Source organism: Ambystoma mexicanum, chromosome 13 (assembly GCF_040938575.1).
Source record: "Ambystoma mexicanum isolate Mex_15411 chromosome 13, UKY_AmexF1_1, whole genome shotgun sequence".
Classification (NCBI taxonomy): Eukaryota; Metazoa; Chordata; class Amphibia; order Caudata; family Ambystomatidae; genus Ambystoma; species Ambystoma mexicanum.
Genome location: NC_090938.1, coordinates 556,704,998 through 556,732,114, shown reverse-complemented (window position 1 = coordinate 556,732,114; position 27,117 = coordinate 556,704,998). Strand labels below are relative to the sequence as shown.

Below are 27,117 nucleotides of genomic sequence, written 5' to 3'. Positions count from 1 at the left end.
TAATATTATGCATTTAGTGTCATTGTTGCCATTACTTGTTTTTGTACTTCCTGTTAAAGTGCTATACAAGTTCAATAAAAGGCAAAAGAAATACAAGCGTGAACATTACTAAATATGCTGTAACTTTGGGAAAGGAATTTCTCCTGTACAAGTTGCTGCTGTTTTAGTGAACCGGTCACCACCAGGGGTGCAAAGGACACCCCCCCAGCAACTGCTGCGCAAAGTGGCCCACAAGGCACTGGGAATATCAGGGGCCAATCACCACATTTTATTTTGTGTCACTTGTCACCACCACAACATGGTGCCTACAAGTGCCTGTGACACATCCTAGTTCATGCTCCCTCGCATTTCATTCATTTATTTTATTAAAGAAGTTTATAGACCGCTTGCTCCCCCGAAGGCCTTATAGCGCTACGGCAAAGCAGAGGCGCACGATCTGGGTATTAAAAAAAAAAAGTCATATTTATTTATTTATTTTTAGTTTACTTTTGGGATTTCATGCTATTATTTACAATGTTCAAATATATTACAATACGAGACAAAGAATAGACAAAAAGTACACTGCAGTTCTCTCCAAACCAAGATAAATAATACTATAAAATGCTGCGAGAACAACAAGTCAACCTTTAGATTGAACAGTCCTGTTTAGAAAAGGGACCGAATGCTAACTTTCCCATGGTGCACAGACCTCTGCATGCAAATGATTGTGTCAGTGGTGTACATTTGCACTAATTGGGATGATGCATATACTCCAACAGATCCTACACTATCCGACACTAGAGCATGTTTTTTATCCAGAGGGGTGACCCCAAGATCTATTAGATGACAGTGCTGGGGCAATGGGCTTAACCAGTGGCGTGAGATCGTACAATTTGCCATTGCTTTGCCGAGGTTGATGTCGTATTAGTTGGCATCTTGATGCCATGTGGAAGGTGGTCTACGTGTTTCTTGCAAAGACTATGGAAGATGGCGAGAAGGCTCATCTTGTGAAAGGAGAAGGGATTTGGGATTGATAAAGGCTCCTTGCTGTTGGATTTCAATGCTCGAGTGAACCGGTCCCGTTCCAGTGGACACTGTCTCCGAGGGATGAACATTTGCTGTGTTGTTGTTGTTTTTTGGGATGTACAATTCTTACTTTCATGGTTTCAGTTTAATGACGGCTGTGTGGCCTAGATAGACCAGAACCGGGCAGATTGATCCAAATCAGTTTCTTTCCTGATTGAGCCAGTGTGCACAGTGGCATAGAGTGTTGACTTCTGCGTGGGTATGTGTTGTTTGACCTAAAAAACCTGACCTACTGCCCATTTGACCTAAATTTTGTTGACCAAATTATTATTGACCAACTGCAGAAGGAGACCCCCGCAACCCCTCCAAATGCGTGGGGAGACCCCCCAGCCTCCCCCTGACGTCCCCATCTATTCCCTTACCCCAACCCACAACCATTTTTTTAATTAAAGTGTACCATTTGACCTACCAAATTAGGTCAAAAAGATGCGGTCAAATGGGAGTAGGTCAAATTGGCATTAGGTCAAATTGGACAATACCTTCTGGGTAATGTCAGTTTGAGGCGTATGACTGAGATTTAGGAGAGGTCATTTAAGAGTGGTGTTTACATGAAATGATGGAGTATAGCAGGTAGCCCCGTATCAGCCTTGCCGTTAGGTCCTGAAGTGACCAACACTAACATCTCTCAGCCTCCTACTTCCTTGACTGACACCCATGTCATCTTCATACTAGAACGCGGCCAAAACTCCTCCTTTCTAGCAAGCACCACTTTTTGCTATCCCATACCTGAAGCATAGAATGTACCCACTTGTTCCTGAACTGCATGTCTACACTGTAGCATCTTCTCTCCATGGGTACACTCATACGGGCCCGGACGAGGCTCCCGACCATCATCTGGCATCAAGACATACGCGGCTCGTGTTTTGAAGCTTCCCTAAAGATGAGCACGGATTCTTGGATCTTCCTCATGCCAACATTTCAAAAAAGAGAACTTGCTCTCCCGCTACAGCACTAACCACGACACCAACCACTCTCTTGCAGGACCCAAAGTGCAAGAGGCCGTGCAAATGGCAAAAACTGTGCTGTATAAGATGAAGAAACATAACATAAGACTCCCCAGTCTTCCAGCGACCCTTCTAATCCCAAACACAGTTCCAAAGCCTGGTCACAGGGGTCTTCAGTCAATAAGGATGGCGAGGAAGGAAATGGAGCGCAGGCTGGTAGAGATTAATAGGGGGAAAGAGTGGAGGTTTAAGAGATAACGGATATAGAGGGGTAGAGTGCTTACCACTAAAATAAGAGGGCGGAAAATGAGAGGGAAAGATTGAAAGCTCAGAAAGAAGAGACAGGGACAGGAAGTAGTAAAATGAAGACGGAGGCAGTGGTTACGGAATAGGTAACAAGCACGGAAGAAGGCAGTGCTCGGGTAAAGTGAACAGAGTGTGGATGTAGTTAGAAAAAAGTGTGGTGGAAGGTAGAAAGGAGTGCATCAGAAAGTAGAATCAACTGGTGGTCAGCGTAGAAGGGAGTGCATCAGAAAGTAGAATCAACTGTTGGTCAGCGTAGAAGGGAGTGCATTGACGAGCAAAGGGTAGGGTTGGTGAGGTAGGTTGGAGTGTATTTATCGGCAAAATGTAGGGTTGGCGGACGTAGAAGAGAGTGTAATGGCCAGCAAAAGATAGGGTTGGTGAGGTAGGTTGGAGTGTATTTACAGGCAAAAGGTAGGGTTGGTGAAGATAGATTGGAGAGAATTTACCAGCAAAATGTAGGGTTGGTTAAGGAAAGAATATATTGGCCGGCAAAATGTAGGGTTGGCAAAAGTAGATAGGAGAGTAATTGAAGATTAAAAGGACTGTTGGCGGGGGAGAAGAAGGGAGACCAGACAAAGGGAAAGATTTACAAATGAAGAGGATGAGTATTGTGATGGAACGAAGACAGCGAGGACCGGGAACAGGGAGCGTCTAATCCTCCGCCTCCAAGATGCCAGCCCCCAACCACTGATCCCCGGTCATGCAGAAAATCCCTCACAGTACCTTCCCTCCGCAGCTCCGACTCCTCCGAGGAGTTCAAAGAGATCCCTTCCAAAGAGACACCGCTGGCTGGACTGCTCATGGCCGCGAGATGTTGGGGCGTAGAGTCCTGCACCCGCCTCTGCTAAGCCCTCTGTGATAGTGCCAGGTAGCCAGGCTCCCCTCCGCTGGTGGACTCCGCGAGCCCTCTCTGCCACCGTGCTTAGGGGGGACCTGCGGCCCACTGCCCCAAAACGGTCGCTGGTCACTCCGCCATTGTGCCAAAGGCCTCCAGCTCGGTCTTCTGGTACCCCCTTCGGCTCCAATACCCACTCTGTTCTCGGGCTCTGTCACTCAACAATATATGCCTCTTTACACCCCCGAATACCATAGTTCTCTTCTCGCCAGAGGCAATCTAGCCCCAAGGCCTTAAACAACCTTTGGCTGCCCAGCCCAGGGGTAGATTTGTCTCTTCTGGCCCTCTTCCCAGCTCTCTGTTTGCCGGTAAACCCGCCCCTCCTTGCAGAGGCTCACGCACGGCTTCCCTGCTAAGCTCCTTCGCCTCTTCGCCCCTCCACCTTCCTCCCAAGGCAGCGAGTCTCGCAGAGGATCCAGGAGTCAGGCGAGTGGGGACGGGGAGGTTAATACCACGGCGAAGCCTGCAAGCGTGAGGCAGGAGGGTACCACGTCCCCCGCCCAGCCTGCATGCGCTAGTGGCCAATGGGATCCCACTGACAGCTGCCAGCCTCCCCGGGATTGGCAGAAGGGCCGAGGCACAGGGGAGCATCCACGGCTCCTATGAAATCACTGGTGAAGCGGAGGGATGCGGCGCGGGAGCACGACGTGCGAGACGGCAAGGAAGCCAGCAAGGTTGCAGCGCGCGGAGCGGGCTGCTGCTTCAGGGACGCAAAAGGTCGCCCTCCGCCCCCAGCCGTACTAGTAACACACAGAGGCTCGAGCCTTGTAGGGCAGAATCCCCTGTCACCCCTACGACAGCATCACGCACCCCTGATCTATCTGCAGCAGAAAGCCGCCGCCTCCCCCACGGTAATGCTAGGAACAGTGCCACACGATGCACGGTGCACAGCAGAACGCCACCGCCTGCTTCGCAAGCCCGCATCCCTCCCCGCATGAACGCACACGATCATCCTCCCCCAAACCAGCTACACTACCGGCCTAATGAAAAGGAGAAAACAAACTTTTACCACCCCCATTTCAGTCACATGCACGCCTGCCCCATGTGCAGCAGTGCACAATCGTTCATAACAGCAACACGCACCCCCTCCCCCAGCCATGTTCTGCAGAACACCATCATCACCCATAGCCACTACACCCGCTACAGCAGCAAAGCCTTCTCTGTCACCCCCCTAAAAATAGCACACACACCCAGGGCCAGCCCTAGGATTTGTGGGGCCAAGTGCGGGGCATTAAGTGCTGCCCGCTTAATGTGCATGAAATGTCATCACAGGCAGTTACATCCCAGGATAATGACCGCTACATATGTAGGCAGCAATGAAAAATGCATATATGTATAAATGGGAAAGTCCATTTGAGCCAAGTCGCACATTCCACAACGCCACCTAGTAGCCATCACTAGAAATTCACCTCCAGTTCTGAGCCACAACAGCAAGGCATTGTGGGTATGCAAATTCGTTCAAATGCAAACCTTTTCTCCAGGAAATTGTCTTTGTCTAAGAGGGTAGTGCTACTTTATACATAGCTTAACCAAACCCACCATAACTTTATTGGTATGTATATATACACACACACACAACACCAAGAAAGTTATGGTGGGTTTAAAAAGGTTTGAATAAAACTCTTTCACCGGAAATGTGAAAGTAGGAAAGTTCATTTGAGCCAAGTCACACATTCCACAACGCCACCTAGTGGCCATAGCACTGCCCTCATAGACAAAGACAATTTCCTGGAGAAAAAGGTTTACATTTGAGTTAATTTGCATACCCACAATACCTTGCTGTTGTGACTCAGAACTGGTGGTGAACTTCCAGCGATGGCTACTAGGTGGCGCTGTGGAATGTGTGACTTGGCTCAAATGAACTTTCCTATATATATATATATATATATATATATATATATATATATATATATATATATATATATATCACCTGTTGTCAAGTTTCAATAATGAAAACAGTGCTGCTAGTAACTTCTATTCGTGATTGGTTACGGATTGGTGGGTGAATGCCTACCTTGGTTGCCCACATTGCCAACAGCATGTTGTCCTGAAGGGTTGGAAGGGGGATGGGCCTGCACTGTTGGTTGGAGCCGATGATCACCCGAGCATGTGCTGGGGCTAGTTGGGGTGTGGTCACAGTCTATTTATATTCTATCATATTCTGGTGAAGCTTCAATGTTACGAGCAGTTAACTCTTCTACACATCTGAAACTCCCCACTTAGGGACTGCTGTGAGAATGAGCTGCCTCCTGTACCCCCTGCCCTTCCAATCACTCCCCTGACATGCAAGTACTAACCCCACATCTCAATTTCAATTGCCTTAAAATGTATGTATATGAATGAAGGTGCTAACAAAACTACAATACATTCTCTATTTTGTAGACATTTGGTGTTCTTAAAGCATTCTGTGCTTTTGGGAGAGTGCAATCTGATTTAAAAAAGTCAGAAAGGAACGTGTGCTGGAGGGGACACAGATTTTAGGCTGCTAACTGGTGCTTTGTACGTACTTTCAAAGCAAAAATGCCCCTTTGCACTTAACACGTTAAGAACACGTTGTCCAAAACAATGGTCTCTTAAATAGGCTCTCAACCGCTTTAAATGCTCTGCTTTAAGGAAAAGTGATCAGCAGTGCTTACAAGGCCAGCCACGCCTATTGGGCAGCTCGTAGGGGGGCATTTGTCTCTCCCGAGTCGCAGCATCAGGTTGAGATGTGACACATTGCCTCACAGGACAAACAAAAAGCGAGCTCAGCCCCGAGGTAGAACAGCCGCATTTGAAAAAGATATTCCACAACACCAGCAAGCTTCACCCTCCTGCATGCTGAAGCGTGGGCACCCGTGTGCTCAGAGTGCACTGTAGCAAGTTTAGACGGGCCACGTGGCAGCCTGCAAAAAGAGGGAGTCAACGGCACACTCGGCGTGGGGCCCTAGGCGCCACGGGGTCAAGTGCCGCTGCATATGCTGCATATGCCTAGTGCCGGGCCTGCACACCCCTGCCCCACGTAGCAAATACAACTAGAAGAGCAGCAGATATTCCCACCAAGGTGAGAGGGCAACATGTAGCCCAGAGTATTGAATGTAAGCTAGGAGAGTAGCAGATAGACCACCAAGAAGAGAGGGCAACATGTAGGCCAGAGTATTGAATGGGATCTAGGAAAGTAGCTCATAGCCCACCAAGAGGCAAGGGCAACATGTATCCCAGAGTATTGAATGTGAACTAGGAGAGTAGCACATAGACCACCAAGAGGAAAGGGCAACATTTTGCCCAGAGTACTGAATGAGACCTAGCAGAGTAGCACATTGACCACTAAGAGGAAAGGGCAACATGGAACCCAGAGTACTGAATTTGAGCTGGTAGAGTAGCTCGTAGACCACCAAGAGGAAAGGGGAACATGTAGCCCAGAGTACCGAATGAGACCTAGCAGAGTGAACATTGACCACTAAGAGGAAAGGGCAACAGGTTGCCCAGAGTACTGAATCAGACCTAGCAGAGTAGCACATTGACCACTAAGAGGAAAGGGCAACATGTAGCCCACAGTACTGAATCAGACCTAACAGAGTAGCACATTGAGCACTAAGAGGAAAGGGCAACATGTAGCCCAGAGTACTGAATGGGACCTAGGAGAGTAGCACATAGACCATCAAGAGGAAAGGGCAACATATTGCCCAGAGTCCTGAATGAGACCTAGCAGAGTAGCACATTGACCACTAAGAGGAAAGGGCAACATGGCGCCCAGAGTACTAAATGTGAGCTAGGGGAGTAGCAGATAGACCCAACAAGGTGAGAAGGCAACATGTAGCCCGGAGTATTGAATGCGACCTAGGAAAGTAGCACATAGACCATCAAGAAGAAAGGGCAACATGTTGCCCAGAGTGCTGAATGTGAGCTAGGGGAGTAGCAGATAGACCCAACAAGGTGAGAGGGCAACATGTAGCCCGGAGTATTGAATGGGACCTAGGAAAGTAGCTCATAGACCACTAAGAGGCGAGGACAACATGTAGCCCAGAGTATTAAATGGGACCTAGGAGAGTAGCAGATAGACCCACCAAGGTGAGAGGGCAACATGTACGCCAGAGTATTGAATGGGATCTAGGAAAGTAGCTCATAGCCCACCAAGAGGCAAGGGCAACATGTATCCTAGAGTATTGAATGTGAACTAGGAGAGTAGCACATAGACCACCAAGAGGAAAGGGCAACATTTTGCCCAGAGTACTGAATGAGACCTAGCAGAGTAGCACATTGACCACTAAGAGGAAAGGGCAACATGGAACCCAGAGTACTGAATTTGAGCTGGTAGAGTAGCTCGTAGACCACCAAGAGGAAAGGGTAACATGTAGCCCAGAGTACTGAATGAGACCTAGCAGAGTGCACATTGACCACTAAGAGGAAAGGGCAACATGTTGCCCAGAGTACTGAATCAGACCTAGCAGAGTAGCACATTGACCACTAAGAGGAAAGGGCAACATGTAGCCCACAGTACTGAATCAGACCTAGCAGAGTAGCACATTGAGCACTAAGAGGAAAGGGCAACATGTAGCCCAGAGTACTGAATGGGACCTAGGAGAGTAGCACATAGACCATCAAGAGGAAAGGGCAACATATTGCCCAGAGTCCTGAATGAGACCTAGCAGAGTAGCACATTGACCACTAAGAGGAAAGGGCAACATGGCGCCCAGAGTACTGAATGTGAGCTAGGGGAGTAGCAGATAGACCCAACAAGGTGAGAGGGCAACATGTAGCCCTGGAGTACTGAATGCGACCTATGAAAGTAGCACATAGACCATCAAGAGGAAAGGGCAACATATTGCCCAGAGTGCTGAATGTGAGCTAGGGGAGTAGCAGATAGACCCAACAAGGTGAGAGGGCAACATGTAGCCCGGAGTATTGAATGGGACCTAGGAAAGTAGCTCATAGACCACTAAGAGGCGAGGGCAACATGTAGCCCAGAGTATTAAATGGGACCTAGGAGAGTAGCAGATAGACCCACCAAGGTGAGAGGGCAACATGTAGCCCATAGTACTGAATGAGACCTAGGAGAGTAGCACATTGACCACCAAGAGGAAAGGGCAACATGGAGCCCAGAGTACTGAATGTGAGCTAGGGGAGTAGCAGATAGACACAACAAGGTGAGAGGGCAACATGTAGCCCGGAGTACTGAATGAGACCTAGGAAAGTAGCTTATAGACCACCAAGAGGCAAGGGCAACATGCAGCCCAGAGTATTGAATGGGACCTAGGAGAGGAGCAGATAGACCCACCAAGGTGAGAGGGCAACATGTAGGCCAGAGCATTGAATGGGATCTAGGAAAGTAGCTCATAGCCTACCAAGAGGCAAGGGCAACATGTATCTTAGAGTACTGAATGTGAACTAGGAGAGTAGCACATATACCACCAAGAGGAAAGGGCAACATGTTGCCCAGAGTACTGAATGAGACCTAGCAGAGTAGCACATTGATCACTAAGAGGAAAGGGCAACATGTAGCCCAGAGTACTGAATTTGAGCTGGTAGAGTAGCAAGTAGACCACCAAGAGGAAAGGGCAACATGTAGCCCAGAGTACTGAGTGAGACCTAGCAGAGTAGATCTAAGATGAAAGGGCAACATGTTGCCCAGAGTACTGAATCAGACCTAGCAGAGTAGCACATAGACCACCAAGAGGAAAGGGCAACATGTTGCCCAGAGTACTGAATGAGACCTAGCAGAGTAGCACATTGACCACTAAGAGAAAAGGGCAACATGGAGCCCAGAGTACTGAATGTGAGCTAGGGGAGTAGCAGATAGACCCAACAAGGTGAGAGGGCAACATGTAGGCCGGAGTACTGAATTCGACCTAGGAAAGTAGCACATAGACCATCAAGAGGAAAGGGCAACATGTTGCCCAGAGTACTGAATGTGAGCTAGGGGAGTAGTAGATAGACCCAACAAGGTGAGAGGGCAACATGTAGCCCGGAGTACTGAATGCGACATAGGAAAGTAGCACATAGACCATCAAGAGGAAAGGGCAACATGTTGCCCAGAGTACTGAATGAGACCTAGCAGAGTAGCACATAGACCATCAAGAGGAAAGGGCAACATGTTGCCCAGAGTACTGAATGAGACCTAGCAGAGTAGCACATTGACCACTAAGAGGAAAGGGCAACATGGAGCCCAGAGTACTGAATGTGAGCTGGTAGAGTAGCTCGTAGACCACCAAGAGGAGAGGGCAACATGTTATGTTAAATACATTTATATAGTGCAACCTACACCGTCGAGGGCATCATGACGCTGTAGAAACTGGTAGAGAGGAAAAGGGAAAACACTTAAAACAGAAAGTTTTTAAGGGAGCATTGGAAAAGCAGATCCTGAATAGAACGAAGTGATGCAGGAATAGAGTTCCAGAGACCAGCTGCTATGACAGAAAAGGCACGACCCCCAATACGGGAGCGTCTGAAGAGAGGGACAGAGAAGCGCAGTGCAGCCACAGAGCACAGGGGGCGAGAAGGCACATAAGTACAGAATGTGGTCCTTAAGAACTCCAAATGAATAATGCATAGAGCCTTACACGTCACACGTAATACGGGAAGCCAGACACGAGAACCAGGGAAATAGAAGTGTAAAACGGGCTGCCTTTAGCAACCCTAGCTGCACAGTTCTGAAGGATCTGGAGCCTTTGAAATAGGTAGGCAGGCTGAGCCAAATACAAAGAGTTGCAGTAGTCAAGGGACCCGGATACCATACAGGAAACCACGAGAGGATGCAAATGAGGCGGCAGGTACAGGAGTACTTTGCGAAGAATACAGAGCTGAAGGTGAACAGTCTGACACACCAAGCTGACTTGAGCCTCAAGGGACAGTGAGGCAGAAAGCTTAACTCCCACATTCCTGGCAACTGAGGCACGCTTGGGTAGTGGACCCAGAACCACAGGCCAGGAAGCGGAGGACCAAAGATTGGCTGAGGCAACGGGGCCCAATACCAGAATCTCGTGTTTATCACCATTCAGGTGAAGCCAGTTGTCGCTCACCCACATGTGCACAGAAAGTAAACAAGAGTCACAGCGCTCAGCAGTGGCTTGAAGTGAGAGATTGAGACGAACAAGCATGTGTGTGTCACCCGCATAGGAATAGCAGCGAAACCCAAACGAGTGAATCCACTTAACAGGAGGTTGGATGTACACATTAAAGAGGAGAGGAGAGAGAGACAAGTCTTGGAGGACACCAGAAGTGATGGGAGCTGAAAAAGAGGTGTAGGGAGCAAGAAAGAGTGACTGAGAGCCATCAGATAAAAAAAAAAGTGAAACCTTTTGGATACATGTAGCCCACAGTACTGAATGAAACCTAGGAGAGTAACTCAGAGACCACCAAGAGGAGATGACAACATCTAGCCAAGAGTACTGAATGAGACCTCGGAGAGCAGCTAATAGACCACAGGAGGAGAGGGCAACCAATAGCCCACAGTATTGAATGAGACCTAAGAGAGTAGCACATAGACCACAGAGAGGAGAGGGCAACATGCAGCCCATAGTACTGAATGAGACCTAGGAGAGTAGCACATCGACCACAGAGCGGAGAGGGCAACATGCAGCCCATAGTACTGAATGAGACGTCAGAGAGTAGCACATCGACCACAGAGCGGAGAGGGCAACATGTACCCCACAGTACTGAATGAGACGTCGGAGAGTAGCATATAGACCACCAAGAGGAGAGGGCAAAATGTAGCCCAGAGTCCTGAATGTGACCTGGGACAGCAGGCCATAGACCACCAAGAGGAGAGGGTAGCATGTAGCCCACGGTGCTGAATATGACCCGGAAAGAACTGCATGGGTCAGAAAACTGAATATGACAGTAGAGAGCAGGGTACAGACTAAAGAACTGAATGCGACAGACAATGGCCAAAATGTTGCGTGATATTTTAAATGTGGCAACAGAGACCCACGTGCATCCACGAGTACTGAAAGTAGGTGGGCAGAGACCAACATTTATCCAACAGTACTGAATGGGACCCAGGGACTGAAACATCCTCCAGACCAAGGAATGCCACACAGCGACCAATGGGTATCACAGAGTATTGAATGTGGCAGAAATCAACCTGCATGTCCGAGTGCAGGCTGTGACACAGAGGACACTATGCACCCCAATGGACTGGCTGTGACAGAGAAGGCGAATAATAGTCCAGAGTACTGGAGGCGACACAGGTGTTAACTGGCATCTGAGAATGTTGATGGTGACAGAGATCCCAAAACAGACCTCGGAGCACTAAGTGTGATGCGGAGGCCCACCCAAATGCCAGAGTGCTGAATCTGACACGGAGACCAAGTAGCAGATAGATCTACAGGTAAGGTGAAACCCAACCTGCATCCCAGCGTATTCAAGGTGGTGCACAGGGCCCATAACAGCAGAGCTATATTACCAGACACAAGAATGGTGTCCAATAGGGATGTTCCAATGAGCAAGGGAGCACATACATTCTCCTTTCACATATGACAACCAGATCGATCTATGAAAGTTTCCCTAATATTCTTTGCAGAATGACATTTCGCCATTTTTTATGTGCTGATTGTACTGCTTTTTTACCACAAGAAGCAGGAGGAGACCCCTGCACCCTCCTTCTACTCCACGACCCCCCTTCCATATACCTTACCCAAACATATCATCTATATTTTCGTGGCAAAAAAAGTGTTATAAAATGCAGCAAAAAACTCTTTGGCCAAACAGTCATTTGGCAAAAGTGGGTAATACCCAACCAGACACCAATCTGCGATGCATTGCATAAGGCAACCAACACCAGAGTCCAACACGTAAACCAAAGCGTCTAGTAAGGCACAAATAGAGCAATGTATAACGCATAGAATCTAACAGAAGATAATGCGACAGCTCAGGAGACAGAGGCACAACGAAGAACATCTACACAGATGCCAAGACTAAAAAGCTAATCTGCAATGCATTGCATAAAGCAACCAACACCAGAGTCCAACACGTAAACCAACGCGTCTAGTAAAGCACGAATAGAACAACGTATACAAAGAGAATGTAACAGAAAATAAAGTGACAGCTAAGGAGACAGAGGCACAACGAAGAACACCTACAAAGATGCCAAGGCTAAAAAGCCAATCTGCAATGCATTGCATAAAGCAACCAACACCAGAGTCCAACACGTAAACCAAAGCGTCTATTAAGGCACAAATAGAACAACGTATACAAAGAGAATGTAACAGAAAATAAAGTGACAGCTAAGGAGACAGAGGCACAACGAAGAACATCTACAAAGATGCCAAGGCTAAAAAGCCAATCTGCAATGCATTGCATAAGGCAACGAACACCAGAGTCCAACACGTAAACCAAAGCGTCTAGTAAGGCACAAATAGAGCAATGTATAACACATAGAATCTAACAGAAGATAAAGTGACAGCTCAGGAGATAGAGGCACAACGAAGAACATCTACACAGATGCCAAGACTAAAAAGCTAATCTGCAATGCATTGCTTAAAGCAACCAACACCAGAGTCCAACACGTAAACCAACGCGTCTAGTAAAGCACGAATAGAGCAATGTATACATAGAGAGTCTAACAGAAGAAAAAGTGACAGCTCAGGAGACAGAGGCACAACGGAGAAAATCTACACAGATGCCAAGACTAAAAAGCCAATCTGCAATGCATTGCATAAAGCAACCAACACCAGAGTCCAACACGTAAACCAAAGCGTCTATTAAGGCACAAATAGAACAACGTATACAAAGAGAATGTAACAGAAAATAAAGTGACAGCTAAGGAGACAGAGGCACAACGAAGAACATCTACAAAGATGCCAAGGCTAAAAAGCCAATCTGCAATGCATTGCATAAGGCAACGAACACCAGAGTCCAACACGTAAACCAAAGCGTCTAGTAAGGCACAAATAGAGCAATGTATAACACATAGAATCTAACAGAAGATAAAGTGACAGCTCAGGAGATAGAGGCACAACGAAGAACATCTACACAGATGCCAAGACTAAAAAGCTAATCTGCAATGCATTGCTTAAAGCAACCAACACCAGAGTCCAACCCGTAAACCAACGCGTCTAGTAAAGCACGAATAGAGCAATGTATACATAGAGAGTCTAACAGAAGAAAAAGTGAGAGCTCAGGAGACAGAGGCACAACGGAGAAAATCTACACAGATGCCAAGACTAAAAAGCCAATCTGCAATGCATTGCATAAAGCAACCAACACCAGAGTCCAACACGTAAACCAACGTGTCTAGTAAAGCACAAATAGAGCAATGTATAACATATAGAATCTAACAGAAGATAAAGTGACAGCTCAGGAGACAGAGGCACAACGAAGAACATCTACACAGATGCCAAGACTAAAAAGCTAATCTGCAATGCATTGCTTAAAGCAACCAACACCAGAGTCCAACACGTAAACCAACGCGTCTAGTAAAGCACGAATAGAGCAATGTATACATAGAGAGTCTAACAGAAGAAAAAGTGACAGCTCAGGAGCCAGAGGCACAACGGAGAAAATCTACACAGATGCCAAGACTAAAAAGCCAATCTGCAATGCATTGCATAAAGCAACCAACACCAGAGTCCAACACGTAAACCAACGTTTTACGCAACCAAGCCTGGGTTCGCCCGCTCCTCAAAAAACCCTCACTTGATCCAGCCATCCCAACAAACTACAGGCCAATCACCACTGTCCCCTTCCTACTGAAAATTCTGGATAAAGCAGCCTACCTGCAAATACAGAAATTTCTAGAGGACAACCATCTCCTTGGCCTTAGGCAATCAGGGTTCCGGCCACGGCATGGAACCGAAACAGCTCTCCTTGACCTGAAGAATCAAATTGATGACCTTAGAGACTCAGGAAAGCCTGCTCTCCTCTTGCTCCTCGACCTGTCGGCAGCATTTGACCTAGTCAACCACAAAACTCTCTGCCAGCATCTATCGTCAATAGCGAACTTCTCAGACAATGCCTGCAAATGGATAGAATCATTCTTGAAAGACAGATCTATGAAGGTCTTCTCAGACTCCTCTTCTGCCGACCCCAGCACCATCAAGTGTGGCGTCCCGCAAGGCTCATGCACGGCCCCCACCCTCTACAACCTCTTTACAAGGCCCCTGTTCAAAATCCTCGACTCCATGGGCATCTCGTATACTAACTATGCGGATGACACCCAGGTACTTATCCCCCTCTCAGGTGACTACACATCTGACCAAAATACATTGAACGCAATCTACTCAACAATTCAAAACTGGATGGCAGAAAACTGGCTCTGCCTTAACAGTGACAAAACTGAGCTCCTGCTGGTTGGCTCACCGTCCACCCTAAATAAACTAAACAAACAGTACTCCTCCTTCGTCATAGACAGTATCCCCATCACCGTCTCCCAGTCCATCAAAACCCTTGGAGTGTACTTTGAACCTGACATGTCCATGAATAAACAGGTCAACGCCATAACCTCCACATCCGCCTACTACTCCAAACTCATCAATGTGACCAGACCATTCCTGACCCAACAAAACTGTCTCACCATCGCTAGAGCCATCATTGGCTCGAGACTCGACTACTGTAATGCCCTATTCATTGGTACCACTGCCAAGAATATAGCCAAACTCCAAACTGTTCAGAATAACGCGCTCAGAGCTGCCACAGGCCTCTCACGCAAAGACCATATCTCTGAACTCAGAAGACAAGTCCACTGGCTTCCTGTCAAGCAAAGAATTATCTTCAAAGCCTTGGCCTTAACTCACAAATGTCTCCATGACCTTGCTCCTCCTTACCTAAGCCGCAGGATTACCAAACCCATCTCTCAAAAACCATCTAGACTACAATACTCTAACCTCCTGTCTATCCCTAGGACTCACAAAGCGCGTGCGGGCGGCTCCAGCTTCCCATCAGTTGCCCCCACCTTCTGGAATGCGCTCCCTCCGCACCTCAGAGCCATTGAATCCCACACTGCATTCCGCAAAGCCATCAAAACTAACCTCTTTGTCTGAACTCTCAAAACCTACCTGCAACGCACTGTAACCTGTAACTACCCAAATGTTTTCAAGTATTTTTTTCTAGGGCGGCTTCAATGTAACCCTCAAGTAAGCACGCTTAACCACTGTTCCAGCGCCTCGATGTCTGCGGGCTGTTTGTGCGCTTTACAAATTCAAATAAACAAACAAACAACGTGTCTAGTAAGGCACAAATAGAGCAATGTATAACACATAGAATCTAACAGAAGATAATGCGACAGCTCAGGAGATAGAGGCACAACAAAGAACATCTACACAGATGCCAAGGCTAAAAAGCCAATCTGCAATGCATTGCATAAAGCAACCAACACCAGAGTCCAACACGTAAACCAACGTGTCTAGTAAAGCACAAATAGAGCAATGTATAACATATAGAATCTAACAGAAGATAAAGTGACAGCTCAGGAGACAGAGGCACAACGAAGAACATCTACACAGATGCCAAGACTAAAAAGCCAATCTGCAATGCATTGCATAAAGCAGCCAACACCAGAGTCCAAAACGTAAACCAACGCGTCTAGTAAAGCACGAATAGAGCAATGTATAACACATAGAATCTAACAGAAGATAATGCGACAGCTAAGGAGACAGAGGCACAACCAAGAACATCTACACAGATGCCAAGGCTAAAAAGCCAATCTGCAATGCATTGCATAAAGCAACCAACACCAGAGTCCAACACATAAACCAACGCGTCTAGTAAGGCACAAATAGAGCAATGTATAACACATAGAATCTAACAGAAGATAAAGTGACAGCTCAGGAGACAGAGGCACAGCGAAGAACATCTACACAGATGCCAAGACTAAAAAGCCAATCTGCAATGCATTGCATAAAGCAACCAATACCAGAGTCCAACACGTAAACCAACGCATCTAGTAAAGCACGAATAGAGCAATGTATACATAGAGAGTCTAACAGAAGAAAACGTGACAGCTCAGGAGACAGAGGCACAACGGAGAACATCTACACAGATGCCAAGACTAAAAAGCCAATCTGCAATGCATTGCATAAAGCAACCAACACCAGAGTCCAACACGTAAACCAACGTGTCTAGTAAAGCACAAATAGAGCAATGTATAACATATAGAATCTAACAGAAGATAAAGTGACAGCTCAGGAGACAGAGGCACAACGAAGAACATCTACACAGATGCCAAGACTAAAAAGCCAATCTGCAATGCATTGCATAAAGCATCCAACACCAGAGTCCAAAACGTAAACCAACGCGTCTAGTAAAGCACGAATAGAGCAATGTATAACACATAGAATCTAACAGAAGATAATGCGACAGCTAAGGAGACAGAGGCACAACCAAGAACATCTACACAGATGCCAAGGCTAAAAAGCCAATCTGCAATGCATTGCATAAAGCAACCAACACCAGAGTCCAACACATAAACCAACGCGTCTAGTAAGGCACAAATAGAGCAATGTATAACACATAGAATCTAACAGAAGATAAAGTGACAGCTCAGGAGACAGAGGCACAGCGAAGAACATCTACACAGATGCCAAGACTAAAAAGCCAATCTGCAATGCATTGCATAAAGCAACCAATACCAGAGTCCAACACGTAAACCAACGCATCTAGTAAAGCACGAATAGAGCAATGTATACATAGAGAGTCTAACAGAAGAAAACGTGACAGCTCAGGAGACAGAGGCACAACGGAGAACATCTACACAGATGCCAAGACTAAAAAGCCAATCTGCAATGCATTGCATAAAGCAACCAACACCAGAGTCCAACACATAAACCAACGTGTCTAGTAAAGCACAAATAGAGCAATGTAAAACACATAGAATCTAACAGAAGATAAAGTGACAGCTCAGGAGACAGAGGCACAGCGAAGAACATCTACACAGATGCCAAGACTAAAAAGCCAATCTGCAATGCATTGCATAAAGCAGCCAACACCAGAGTCCAACATGTAAACCAACACGTCTAGTAAAGCACGAATAGAGCAATGTATAACACATAGAATCTAACAGAAGATAATGCGACAGCTAAGGAGACAGAGGCACAACAAAGAACATCTACACAGATGCCAAGGCTAAAAAGCCAATATGCAGAACACTGAATGGGGGGCCAGTGTTCTTCTTTCAATCTCTCCCACATCTTTCTTCTGAATTGTTGCTAAATGTGCATGGTTCTGGCACCCCTTTGTCACACACAACAAATACTGCGATGAATAAATGCAAAATGGAGAAAATCTGTCGAGGCAATCACAGTCCAATGTGACATGAAGGGCAGCAGGAAAAATCCCAGGAGGTAAAGATGAACACCAATGAACGAGAATCCAAGAAGCCACAGTGCCATGAAAAACCATGGACAGAGAAACCAAGATGCCAAAGTGCCATGAAAAACCATGGACAGAGGAACCAAGAGGCCAAAGTGCCATGAAAAACCATGGACAGAGAAACCAAGAGGCCAAGGTGCCATGAAAAACCATGGACAGAGAAACCAAGAAGCCACAGTGCCATGGAAAACCATGGACAGAGAAACAAAGAGGCCAAGGTGCCATGAAAAACCATGGACAGAGAAACCAAGAAGCCAAAGTGCCATGAAAAACCATGGGCAGAGGAACCAGGAGGCCAAAGTGCCAGGAAAAACCATGGACAGAGAAACCAAGAGGCCAAGGTGCCATGAAAAACCATGGACAGAGAAACCAAGAGGCCAAAGTGCCATGAAAAACCATGGACAGAGGAACCAAGAGGCCAAAGTGCCATGAAAAACCATGGACAGAGAAACCAAGAGGACAAGGTGCCATGAAAAATCATGGACAGAGAAACCAAGAGGCCAAGGTGCCATGAAAAACCATGGACAGAGAAACCAAGAAGCCACAGTGCCATGGAAAACCATGGACAGAGAAACCAAGAGGCCAAGGTGCCATGAAAAACCATGGACAGAGAAACCAAGAAGCCACTGTGCCATGAAAAACCATGGACAGAGAAACCAAGAGGCCAAAGTGCCGTGAAAAACCATGGACAGAGAAAGTGCCATGAAAAACCATGGACAGAGAAACCAAGAGGACAAGGTGCCATGAAAAACCATGGACAGAGAAATCAAGAGGCCAAGGTGCCATGGAAAACCATGGACAGAGGAACTAGGGCCAGAGTAAAAACTGGAAAACACGTTTCTGATCCTTGGAACATATGCCGGGGCACCAGACAGGGATGCCCCCTCTCCCCCATGCTCTACGTACTAGGTCTGGAACCCATTGCTATCTACTTTCGAAAACAGTTCTTTGAAGCTGGGATCCGGCTGGGAGGAATAGACCACATTATCTCTCCCTATGCTGATGATGTACTATTGTACGTCAGAGATCCACACAACAACGTGCCCGCGATGCTTGACGTCCTAGACAATTTCGCAAGGGTTTCATACAATTCAGCAAGGCAAAGTCCTGCCTATTCCCTCTGGCAGGCCTTAAGGAAACAGACGTAACAGAACTTCCCTTGGTGGGAATACAGTGGGAAAGGACCTCGTTTAAATACTTAGGGATACACATAATGCACTCCACGGGACTGATGCATGAGCATAACACCAAAGCTGCACTTCCCGCCTTGAGAAAATCCATGAACTTCTGGGCAAAACTTCCCCTGTCCATGATGGGCAGGATCTCAATAATCAAAATGATCGTCCTTCCCAGATTCTTGTACGGGTTCCAGAACGTACACTTCCACATCAAAGTGCCCTTCTTCGGCCTATTAGAAAAAATGCTTAGGGACTTCCTGTGGGGGAAAGGAAGACGCAAAATAGCACTCGCCACCTTGACACTACCGTTTACCCAGGGGGGAATCCAACTCCCAAACTTTGAAAAGTACTATTTGGCAGCGCAGCTGAGCTTCATCACCAAGTGGCTAGCAGACGATGCCACATCTGAAACGCCACTCTTGCAGCCCCTGATCTCCCCATTATATATGAGAGAACTTACCTGGGCCCCCGCCCATCTGATACGAGGGGCCCCCCTCATGGCCACCCTAGGACAGAAAATTTGGCACAGAACTGAAACCCTTCCCCATGCAAAGCACCAATACTCCCAGAACATACCATTGATCTCGGACCTATACAGATCCCCGGATGATCTACAACACCTGGGAAAAGAAAGGGATATATTCATGGGGGGACCTGTATACAGAGGGGGCGTTTCAAGAATTTGAAATGCTCCAGGAAGAAAACAGTGTCCATACAGGCCAGTTCCTTTGGTATCAAAAGATAAGAACCACAGCACAAACCAAGTGGACAACATGGCCGGAGGAACCAGAGTCGAACCCCCTGATCACATTACTGTATGCCTTGGGAGAAGGCTGTAGGCCGGTCTCTCAAATTTACAGCCACTTAAATGACATCCCCAACCCACGAAGTGCAGAATTGAAAGCCAGATGGGAGGCAGATATGGGCTTGGAAATGACTGATGGAGAATGGGAAAGGGCTATGACACACCCCAAAACAGTCTCCAGAAACCACAGATTCAGACAAATACAACTCAACCTACTACATCGGACATATTTAACTCCATCCAGGCTGGCAAAACTCAATAGAACACAGTACTCCAACTGTACATGGTACGGAATGGACAATGCAGGCTTGATTCACGTGTTCTGGCTGTGTGCCAAGACACAATCCCTATGGACCGCCATACGACAAACAAGTGACAACCTGGGGTTGACCAGATACAAATGGACTCCTATGGAGTGCTTACTGGGCACATACCCTAGACCGGCCAAACTTAAACACCTCGCCAGACTAATGGCTATTATGTACATATTGGCAAAGAGGACCATCGCGATGTCCTGGAAAAAACCAGCTGGGCCTCAACAGAAAATTTGGCACAGAGAACTAAAACGCTGGATACAAGCGGAAACGAAGGCCTGGGAGGACAGTGTGGCCAGATCTATGGACGCCTCGAGTACGACCATAGTGGCCTGGAAAGAACTTACGGATCCCCTGTTCTACCCCTCTGATGACAAACCCCCATGAACTAGACCAGATCCACTGAAGGCGGTCCTAGGAACCAAACCGGAAGTTCCTGAGGGCAACTGGCCACAACCTCACTGGACCCTTGCTAGCATGAGGCCACTCTCCCCCTCCCCCCTGGTCGACCTGGCCCCTCCGGAACTACTAAATAACCCTGGCTTATCGGGAAAAACATTTGGATACAGTTAATGTTATAATGTTGAATTGTTATTGTTTTTTTTTAAGATGCAACGTGCTTCATCCTCTAACTACCGATGCATTTATTGCCTTGTGTTTGTAACAATTAATAAATGCTAATAACCAAATTTAAAAATAAATGTGCCAAGAACCTAAAGTGCAATGCAAAAACATCCAATGATGCACCAACAAATCAATGGGCAATGGAAACCTGCACTTAGCCACCAAGAAAGCAATGTACAATGGAGAGCATCTACGGAGCCACTAAGATCCAATATGCAATGCAGAACCTTTTATGAGCCACCAAGAAGCCAATGTGCAACAAAGAACATTTCATGAGCCACTGAGAACCCAATGCGCAAAGCAGAACATCTGACCAACCACTAAGAAGTCAATGTTCAACGTAGAGCACAGAATAGGAGACGGAGGTTAATGTGCAATAATAGAATATAATCCGGTGCCAAGATATAACAATGCAATTCAAATCATCAAATGAATCACCAAGAAACAACTATGCAATACAGGGCAACCAATCAACTCTCAAGAAACGAATGTGCAATGCAAAGCGTATAATAAACAGCCAAGAAACCAACGTGGAATGCAGAGCATTTAATACGCTATTGTCCGGACTGTCAGGACTGGGGGCTAGCTAGCATTTTGCTTGTTGTCCCTGAGCTTCTACCCGGGGCTACAACTAAAAGATCCGGGGCTATAGCCCTCTCAGCCGCCCCCCCCCACACCCCAAACAATGCCTCTGCAGAGCATCAAAGAAACCCCTGTGCAATGCAAAGCGTATAATAAACAGCCAAGAAACCAACGTGGAATGCAGAGCATTTAATGAGCCCCCAAGAAGCCAGTGTACATTGCAAAGCATCTAATGAACCACTAAGAAACCACTGTTCAATTTAGGGCAACCAATGAGCCCCCAAGAAACCGATGTACAGTGCAAAGCATTTAATGAGCCATTAAGAAACCAATATGCACTGCACAGCATAGAATGTACTAGAATGAACCCAATATGTAATGCACAGCACCTAATAAGAGAGCTGCTGTGTGATCAACAATAAGGAAAATATAAGCAGCTGCCAAGACATCAAAGTGCAATTCAGAGCCTTGAATAAGACAACAAGAAGCCAACGTGCAATGCTAAGCCTTTAGTGAGCCACCAAGAAACCAATGTACATTGCAGAGCATCTAATGACTGCAAATAACCCAATGTGTAATGCAGAGCACCTAATAAGAGACACGGGGTAATATGCGAAAAGGAAAATATAATCAGGTGCCAAGGAATTAAAGTGCAATGCAGAGCATTGAATGAACCAACAAGAAACCAACATGCAATGCTGAGCCCTTAATGAGCTGTCAAGAAACAAATGTGCAATGCGAAGCATGCAATGTGCCGCCAAGAAACCAATCTGCGATGCAAATCATTTAAGAAGCTACCAAGAAACAAATGTTCAATTCAGAGCATCTAATAAGTGGCAAAGGTTAATGTGCAATAAGGGGAACAAAATCAGGTGGCAAGAAACCAATGTGTAATTTAGATCAAGTAATACATAACCAAGACACCAATGCACAATGCAGAACATCTAATACACTACAAAGAAACCAATATGCAACGCAGAAAATCTAGATATTTATAAGAATAAATCAGGAGCCATTGAGAATAACATGTTTAAATTAATGAACTGCCTCTAATGATATTACACTCAATGGGGGCGCAGCATACACAAAAGATTCAATGTGTATATCAATTATTTGCATTGTAGGAGTCATAGGGTGACTTTTAAGAATAGTCAAAATGATTGATTTACAGACCAGCCGTTCACATAATTATCTTGTGAGCATTTTGTGGTCTTAGCAAAATCAGACTAAAATATCTTCTGCAAACTAGTCTCCTGCCGCGCGTGATAGATGTGAACAGCCCAATTCATTTTGTTTCCCCTTTCTGTATGAGATTATATCGTCTCATACAGCAAATTCGATGCTCTGTCCATCACTGAAATATGGTTTATCCCATCCTCCCCACATAATTTCAACCTCCTCCTACCCCATGGCAACTGCATCCAACATACCAACCGGCCAGGAAGGGCAGGACTCAGAGTGGCAATCATCCACATGAGCGATTGGCCATGCTGCATTATACCCTCTCCCAGAACAAGCTCGTTTGAATCACTCGCCAGAGGATGACAACCACACTCAAAGCACACTTTTTGCAATGACCGCTTACATGGACGTTACGCAAATTGTACTTCCTCCACGCATAATAAAGGCAACACCCTAGAATTAGTCATCACATCATCCACCCACATCACCTGTGCAGACCCTATCCCCCTTGACTTGGCTGACCATACCGTCATCCCATTATCAGTCACCCATTTGACTACGGCCCACAAAGATCAGGCTTAACGCCCCCTCACTGGATGTCGCTCATTCAAAACCTTCTGAGTCAATGAGCAAGAAGCAAACTTTGCACACCTCCCATCATAGGGACTGACTTGGACCTCGTGGAATTATTCAACAACTCTGCTATGCAACTGGTGGACACTCATTCCCCCCTAGAATCAAGTGGACGAACACCAAACCATCTGCCCCATTGTACACCTCGGAGATAGCCTCCAACAAATGCTGAATCAGAGCCCTAGAGAAAACGCTTTGTGAAAACCATAACCACAGAGAGCTCACCAACCTCAAATCTCTCTGTGCAAACCATAGGATTCTGATTACGGAGGACAAAGCTGCGTACTACACCCCAACCATTTTGTCAGCCTCTAACAAGAGCAAAGCCATCTTTGGAGTAGTAAAGCATCGTAGCAAACCCTCACCCAAACCGAAGGTACCAGTAACTCAGGAAAAATGTGACGGAATCAAAACATTTTTTATTAAAAAATAGACAAAATACAAGATATTTCCTCCCTCAAACCTACTGACGATATAATCCCATCCTCACCCATTAAACAATTGACGGGCTCAGCGCCCTATGCGCTCCTTGGGATTATCAACGCCTCCCTCACAGAAGGGTCATTCCTGGACACCCTCAAGACTGATTCTCATATGACCTTGCTTGAATAAAACAACCCTAGATCCAGACGATCTGGCTAACAACTGGACCCATTACGAACCTCCCGTTTATTGGCCACATCATGGAAAAAGAAGTTGAGAATTCAACAACTCCACCGCCTAAATCAGTCAGGGTTCAGCCCCAGATGTAGCATTGGGACAGCCACCATCTAGGTGGTGGATGATGTTCTCCAAATCATGGATAAGGGCGACTTTTGCCTGCTCGTCCACCTTGACCTCTCAGCTGCATTCAACACCATTGACCACTGCATCCTTCTCTGTCTCCTTGCTGACAGGATGGGATTATCTGGCACTGTCCTGAACTGGTGTACCTCCTACCTCTCGGGGAGACACCAGGATATCCAGATTAACTTTTGGCATTCTAAATGACTTCAGGTTTCCTGCGGAGTCCCCTAAGGCTCCATCCTCTCACCAATCCTTTTTAACCTTTACACAGAGCCTCTGGGAAGTCTCCTTAAAGGTCCCAATATAGCCATCCACCAATAAGCGGACGATACTCATTTGTCCATGAAAGTAAATAGCGGACAGGATATCATTCGTTTCCTCACTTACCAAGCCATCATCCATTCCTGGATGTCGACTCTCTACCTCAAGCTGAACCCATCCAAGGTTGAATTCGTTCTCATCGTTCCGCATGCTAAAAAACATCTTGTGCAACAATGGCTCAATGATATGCATCTAGAAGGATTTGATCCACTACTCTCCGACTCTCCAAAATCCTTAAGCTTCACCATTGACAGCAGCCTGTCCTTCCAGTAACTCATAGCCAAGAAGGCCTAAATAGCCTTGCTCAGAATCTGTAGCCATCGGAAAATCGAACCCTTCATCCCTCCACAGCACTTCCCGACCATACTGCAGGCCCTTATGGTCTCACACATCGATGGGGCAAGTGCTCTCTTGACATCACTCACAGCTGCTCACTTGGCTCCCCTAAAAGTAGTCCACCACACTGCAGCTCGTCTGATTACAGGAGCACGGAAATGTGACCGAATCACCCCCATACCATGCAAACTACATTGGCTTCCTCTCCAAAGCAGGATACTGTTCAAGACTGCATGTATCATCTACAACGCAGTCACAAGTATCTGGCGGCTAAGCTCCACATATCTGGTGGCACACGCTACTTGCACAGCAAATCAACCTACCGACTGGAATCACGACTTGTCCGCAAAGAGAGGACCTGCAAACAATTCTTCTCTTGTCATGCACCCACCCTCTGGAACTTGATCCTGGTGTCGGCTCGGAATGCCCCCACAATTCTCCAATTTCGCAAATCTCTCAAAACATGGCTCTTTCAGCAATACCTGACCAAGGACTAATTCCAATGGATGCACATACCGATACACAGACCTCACAGTACTGCACTTCTCACAATCTGTACAGCACACCACTGCTCTTGAGCTAGCCCTGTGCTTTAAACAATAAAATAAAAATAAAAAAATACAATATTGTTTGTCAATCTAATGATTCCTCAAGAGACCGGTGTGCAATGCTGAGCCTCTAATGCGAGAAACACCAATGTGAGATAAAGCAAATCTAATGAGATAAGCAGCATCTAATCATTAGCACATGAAACCTAGCCAATGAAGAGAAGAGAACACAGCGGCCACGTCAACAGAGAGGACCCACACAGGAACAGAAAAAGCTCTGTGCAAAGAAACACATCAAACCTGAGACAAAAAGACAAAGATTCAATAAAGACCTCTAAGAACCGACAAAGAGGCAAACAGGCCATGAAGAGCTCCTGGTAGACACCCCGCGACCAACATACAATAAAAGCTCCAACGGGAGACATATGACCAATATGCAATAAGGAGCTCAAACAAGGGAAACAGAGATCAACATTCAATGAATTTGCTGCAATGAGACACACACAGACCTATGTGCAACAAAAAGCTTTAACAAGACACACTGAGAGCAACATAAAATGAAGTGCTATACAAATAAACCTTAAGAGGCAAGTGCAAAGAAGAACTCTATATGAGAGACCGCAACCACCATACAATAGAGGGATCGAAAAGGAGACACTTAGGCCAAAGTACAATAAAGAGCGCTTGCAAGAGACAGGGACCAACACAAAAAAGAACTCTTACAAGAGACAACACGCCCAGCATGCAATGAGGAGCTCTAGGGAGAGACACAGGCACTGATATGTAATGAAGAGAGTCTAATGTTGCACGAGAGACCGGTGTGAAAAGCAGAGGCTCTCATGAGTCAGGTGTAATGAAGAAAATCCAAGAAGACAAAAAAAGTCCAACATCCAATGATGGCCATGTAATGGTGCCCCAGAGCTCAACGTGCATTGAGGAGATCTATAGAGAGTGTGTGCTGTGTCCCTGGCATCTGTACTGCTACCTGTGCTCTGCTGGATCTGAAAGCGAGGGGAACGCGTTGAGTCAGAGGGTGGAGAAGGAGAATGCAAGACAGCGTTGCTGTTTCATTGATGCATACACATTGGAATAGAGGAACAATGATACACCAAGAGGACAAAGCCCAATGAAAATAGTCTAACAAGACAGCAAAAGCCAGCCATGCAACGCGTTTGTCTTGGAAGCAAGACAACGCGGCGCAACAGCGGATCGAATCCCGATTCCATGCTTAGAAACCACTCGCTGGTATTAAGCACGTTATAAATGAACAATAAAATAAAAAATAAAATAAATGAGGTTCCGCCATGACGAAAGTATCTGAAGGCACAGTGGAGAGAACAGGACAGGAAGTCAATTTGCCAATGGACCACAAAGAGAATCAAATCACTGTTTCACTTTTGGTCACATGGGCCTTTGTGCAGAGAACTGAAGAACTGATATAAAATGCCCAAGTCAAAAAAGGAGGTATGTCAAAATGCAAAGAATTGACATGCTCAGTTTGGAACCCTGAGGGACTCCACAAACGCACCAGATCACAGGGCTCGCCTAGACTAACAGCTAGTGGGGAAATGCACATTATTTTGCTCACTTTTCACATGAGAGCGGGAAGGCTTCATCAGAGTAAAAAAGAGTAAGGTTGGTGAACTATTGAAATGTGCAGAGTGTCTGGGTCGGCAGAATATCAGGGTGGGCAGAACAGTAGGAGAAGCAGATCGTCAGGGTGGACAGGATGGACACAGGCATGAAATTGGAAAGCTGAGGGTGGACAAAGCATTGGAGTAGCTCCCATCAGAGTGGACAACACATTGGAATGTTTGACAAAGCAGCAGGGAAGGCAGAACAGCAAAATGGACAAAACATTGAAACTGGCAAATTACCAGAGTGGACAAAACATCAGACTGGGAAGACATCAAAATGGGCACCGTGCCAGAATGGGCAAAGCATCAGAGTAGGCAAAACGTCAGAGTGGGCAGAACATTAGAGTGGGAAGGACTTCACAGTAGACAAAACTTCACAGAAGTCAGAAAATCAATATCGACAAAATATCAGTGCAGGCCAAACACCAGGGTGGGAAGACATCAGAATTGCACCTCATCAGATTGTGGAAAGCATTAGGGTGGATAAAACATCAGGGTGACCAGAATGTCACAGTGAGCAGAACCTCCCCATGAGGGACAAGCCAGTCAGGGCAGAACGTCAAAATGGAGAAGAAAAACAGAATGGGAATAACATCAAGGGCGGGCCAAACACCTCGGTGAGAGTCAGAATGGGCAAAGAATCAGGGTGGGTAAAAGGTCAGACAAATTAGAATGGGT

General features: G+C 46.4%; 1 protein-coding gene across 9 annotated transcripts in view; it reads right to left on the bottom strand.

Moving 5' to 3' along the window:
- The window catches only part of MPP2 (MAGUK p55 scaffold protein 2), a 670,534-nt gene that overhangs the window by 458,619 nt on the left and 184,798 nt on the right, over positions 1 to 27,117 (bottom strand). The window contains exon 1 of one of the 9 annotated variants that reach the window (XM_069634351.1): positions 3,039 to 3,964. The exons of 6 other annotated variants lie outside the window; for them this stretch is intronic. In XM_069634351.1, coding sequence (XP_069490452.1) covers positions 3,039 to 3,117 — 79 coding nt within the window. In that variant the 5' untranslated portion in view covers positions 3,118 to 3,964. Of the gene's footprint in view, positions 1 to 3,038; positions 3,965 to 27,117 lie in introns of those variants that run through there. 2 more of the 9 variants (XM_069634344.1, XM_069634346.1) reach the window with 2 other exon arrangements.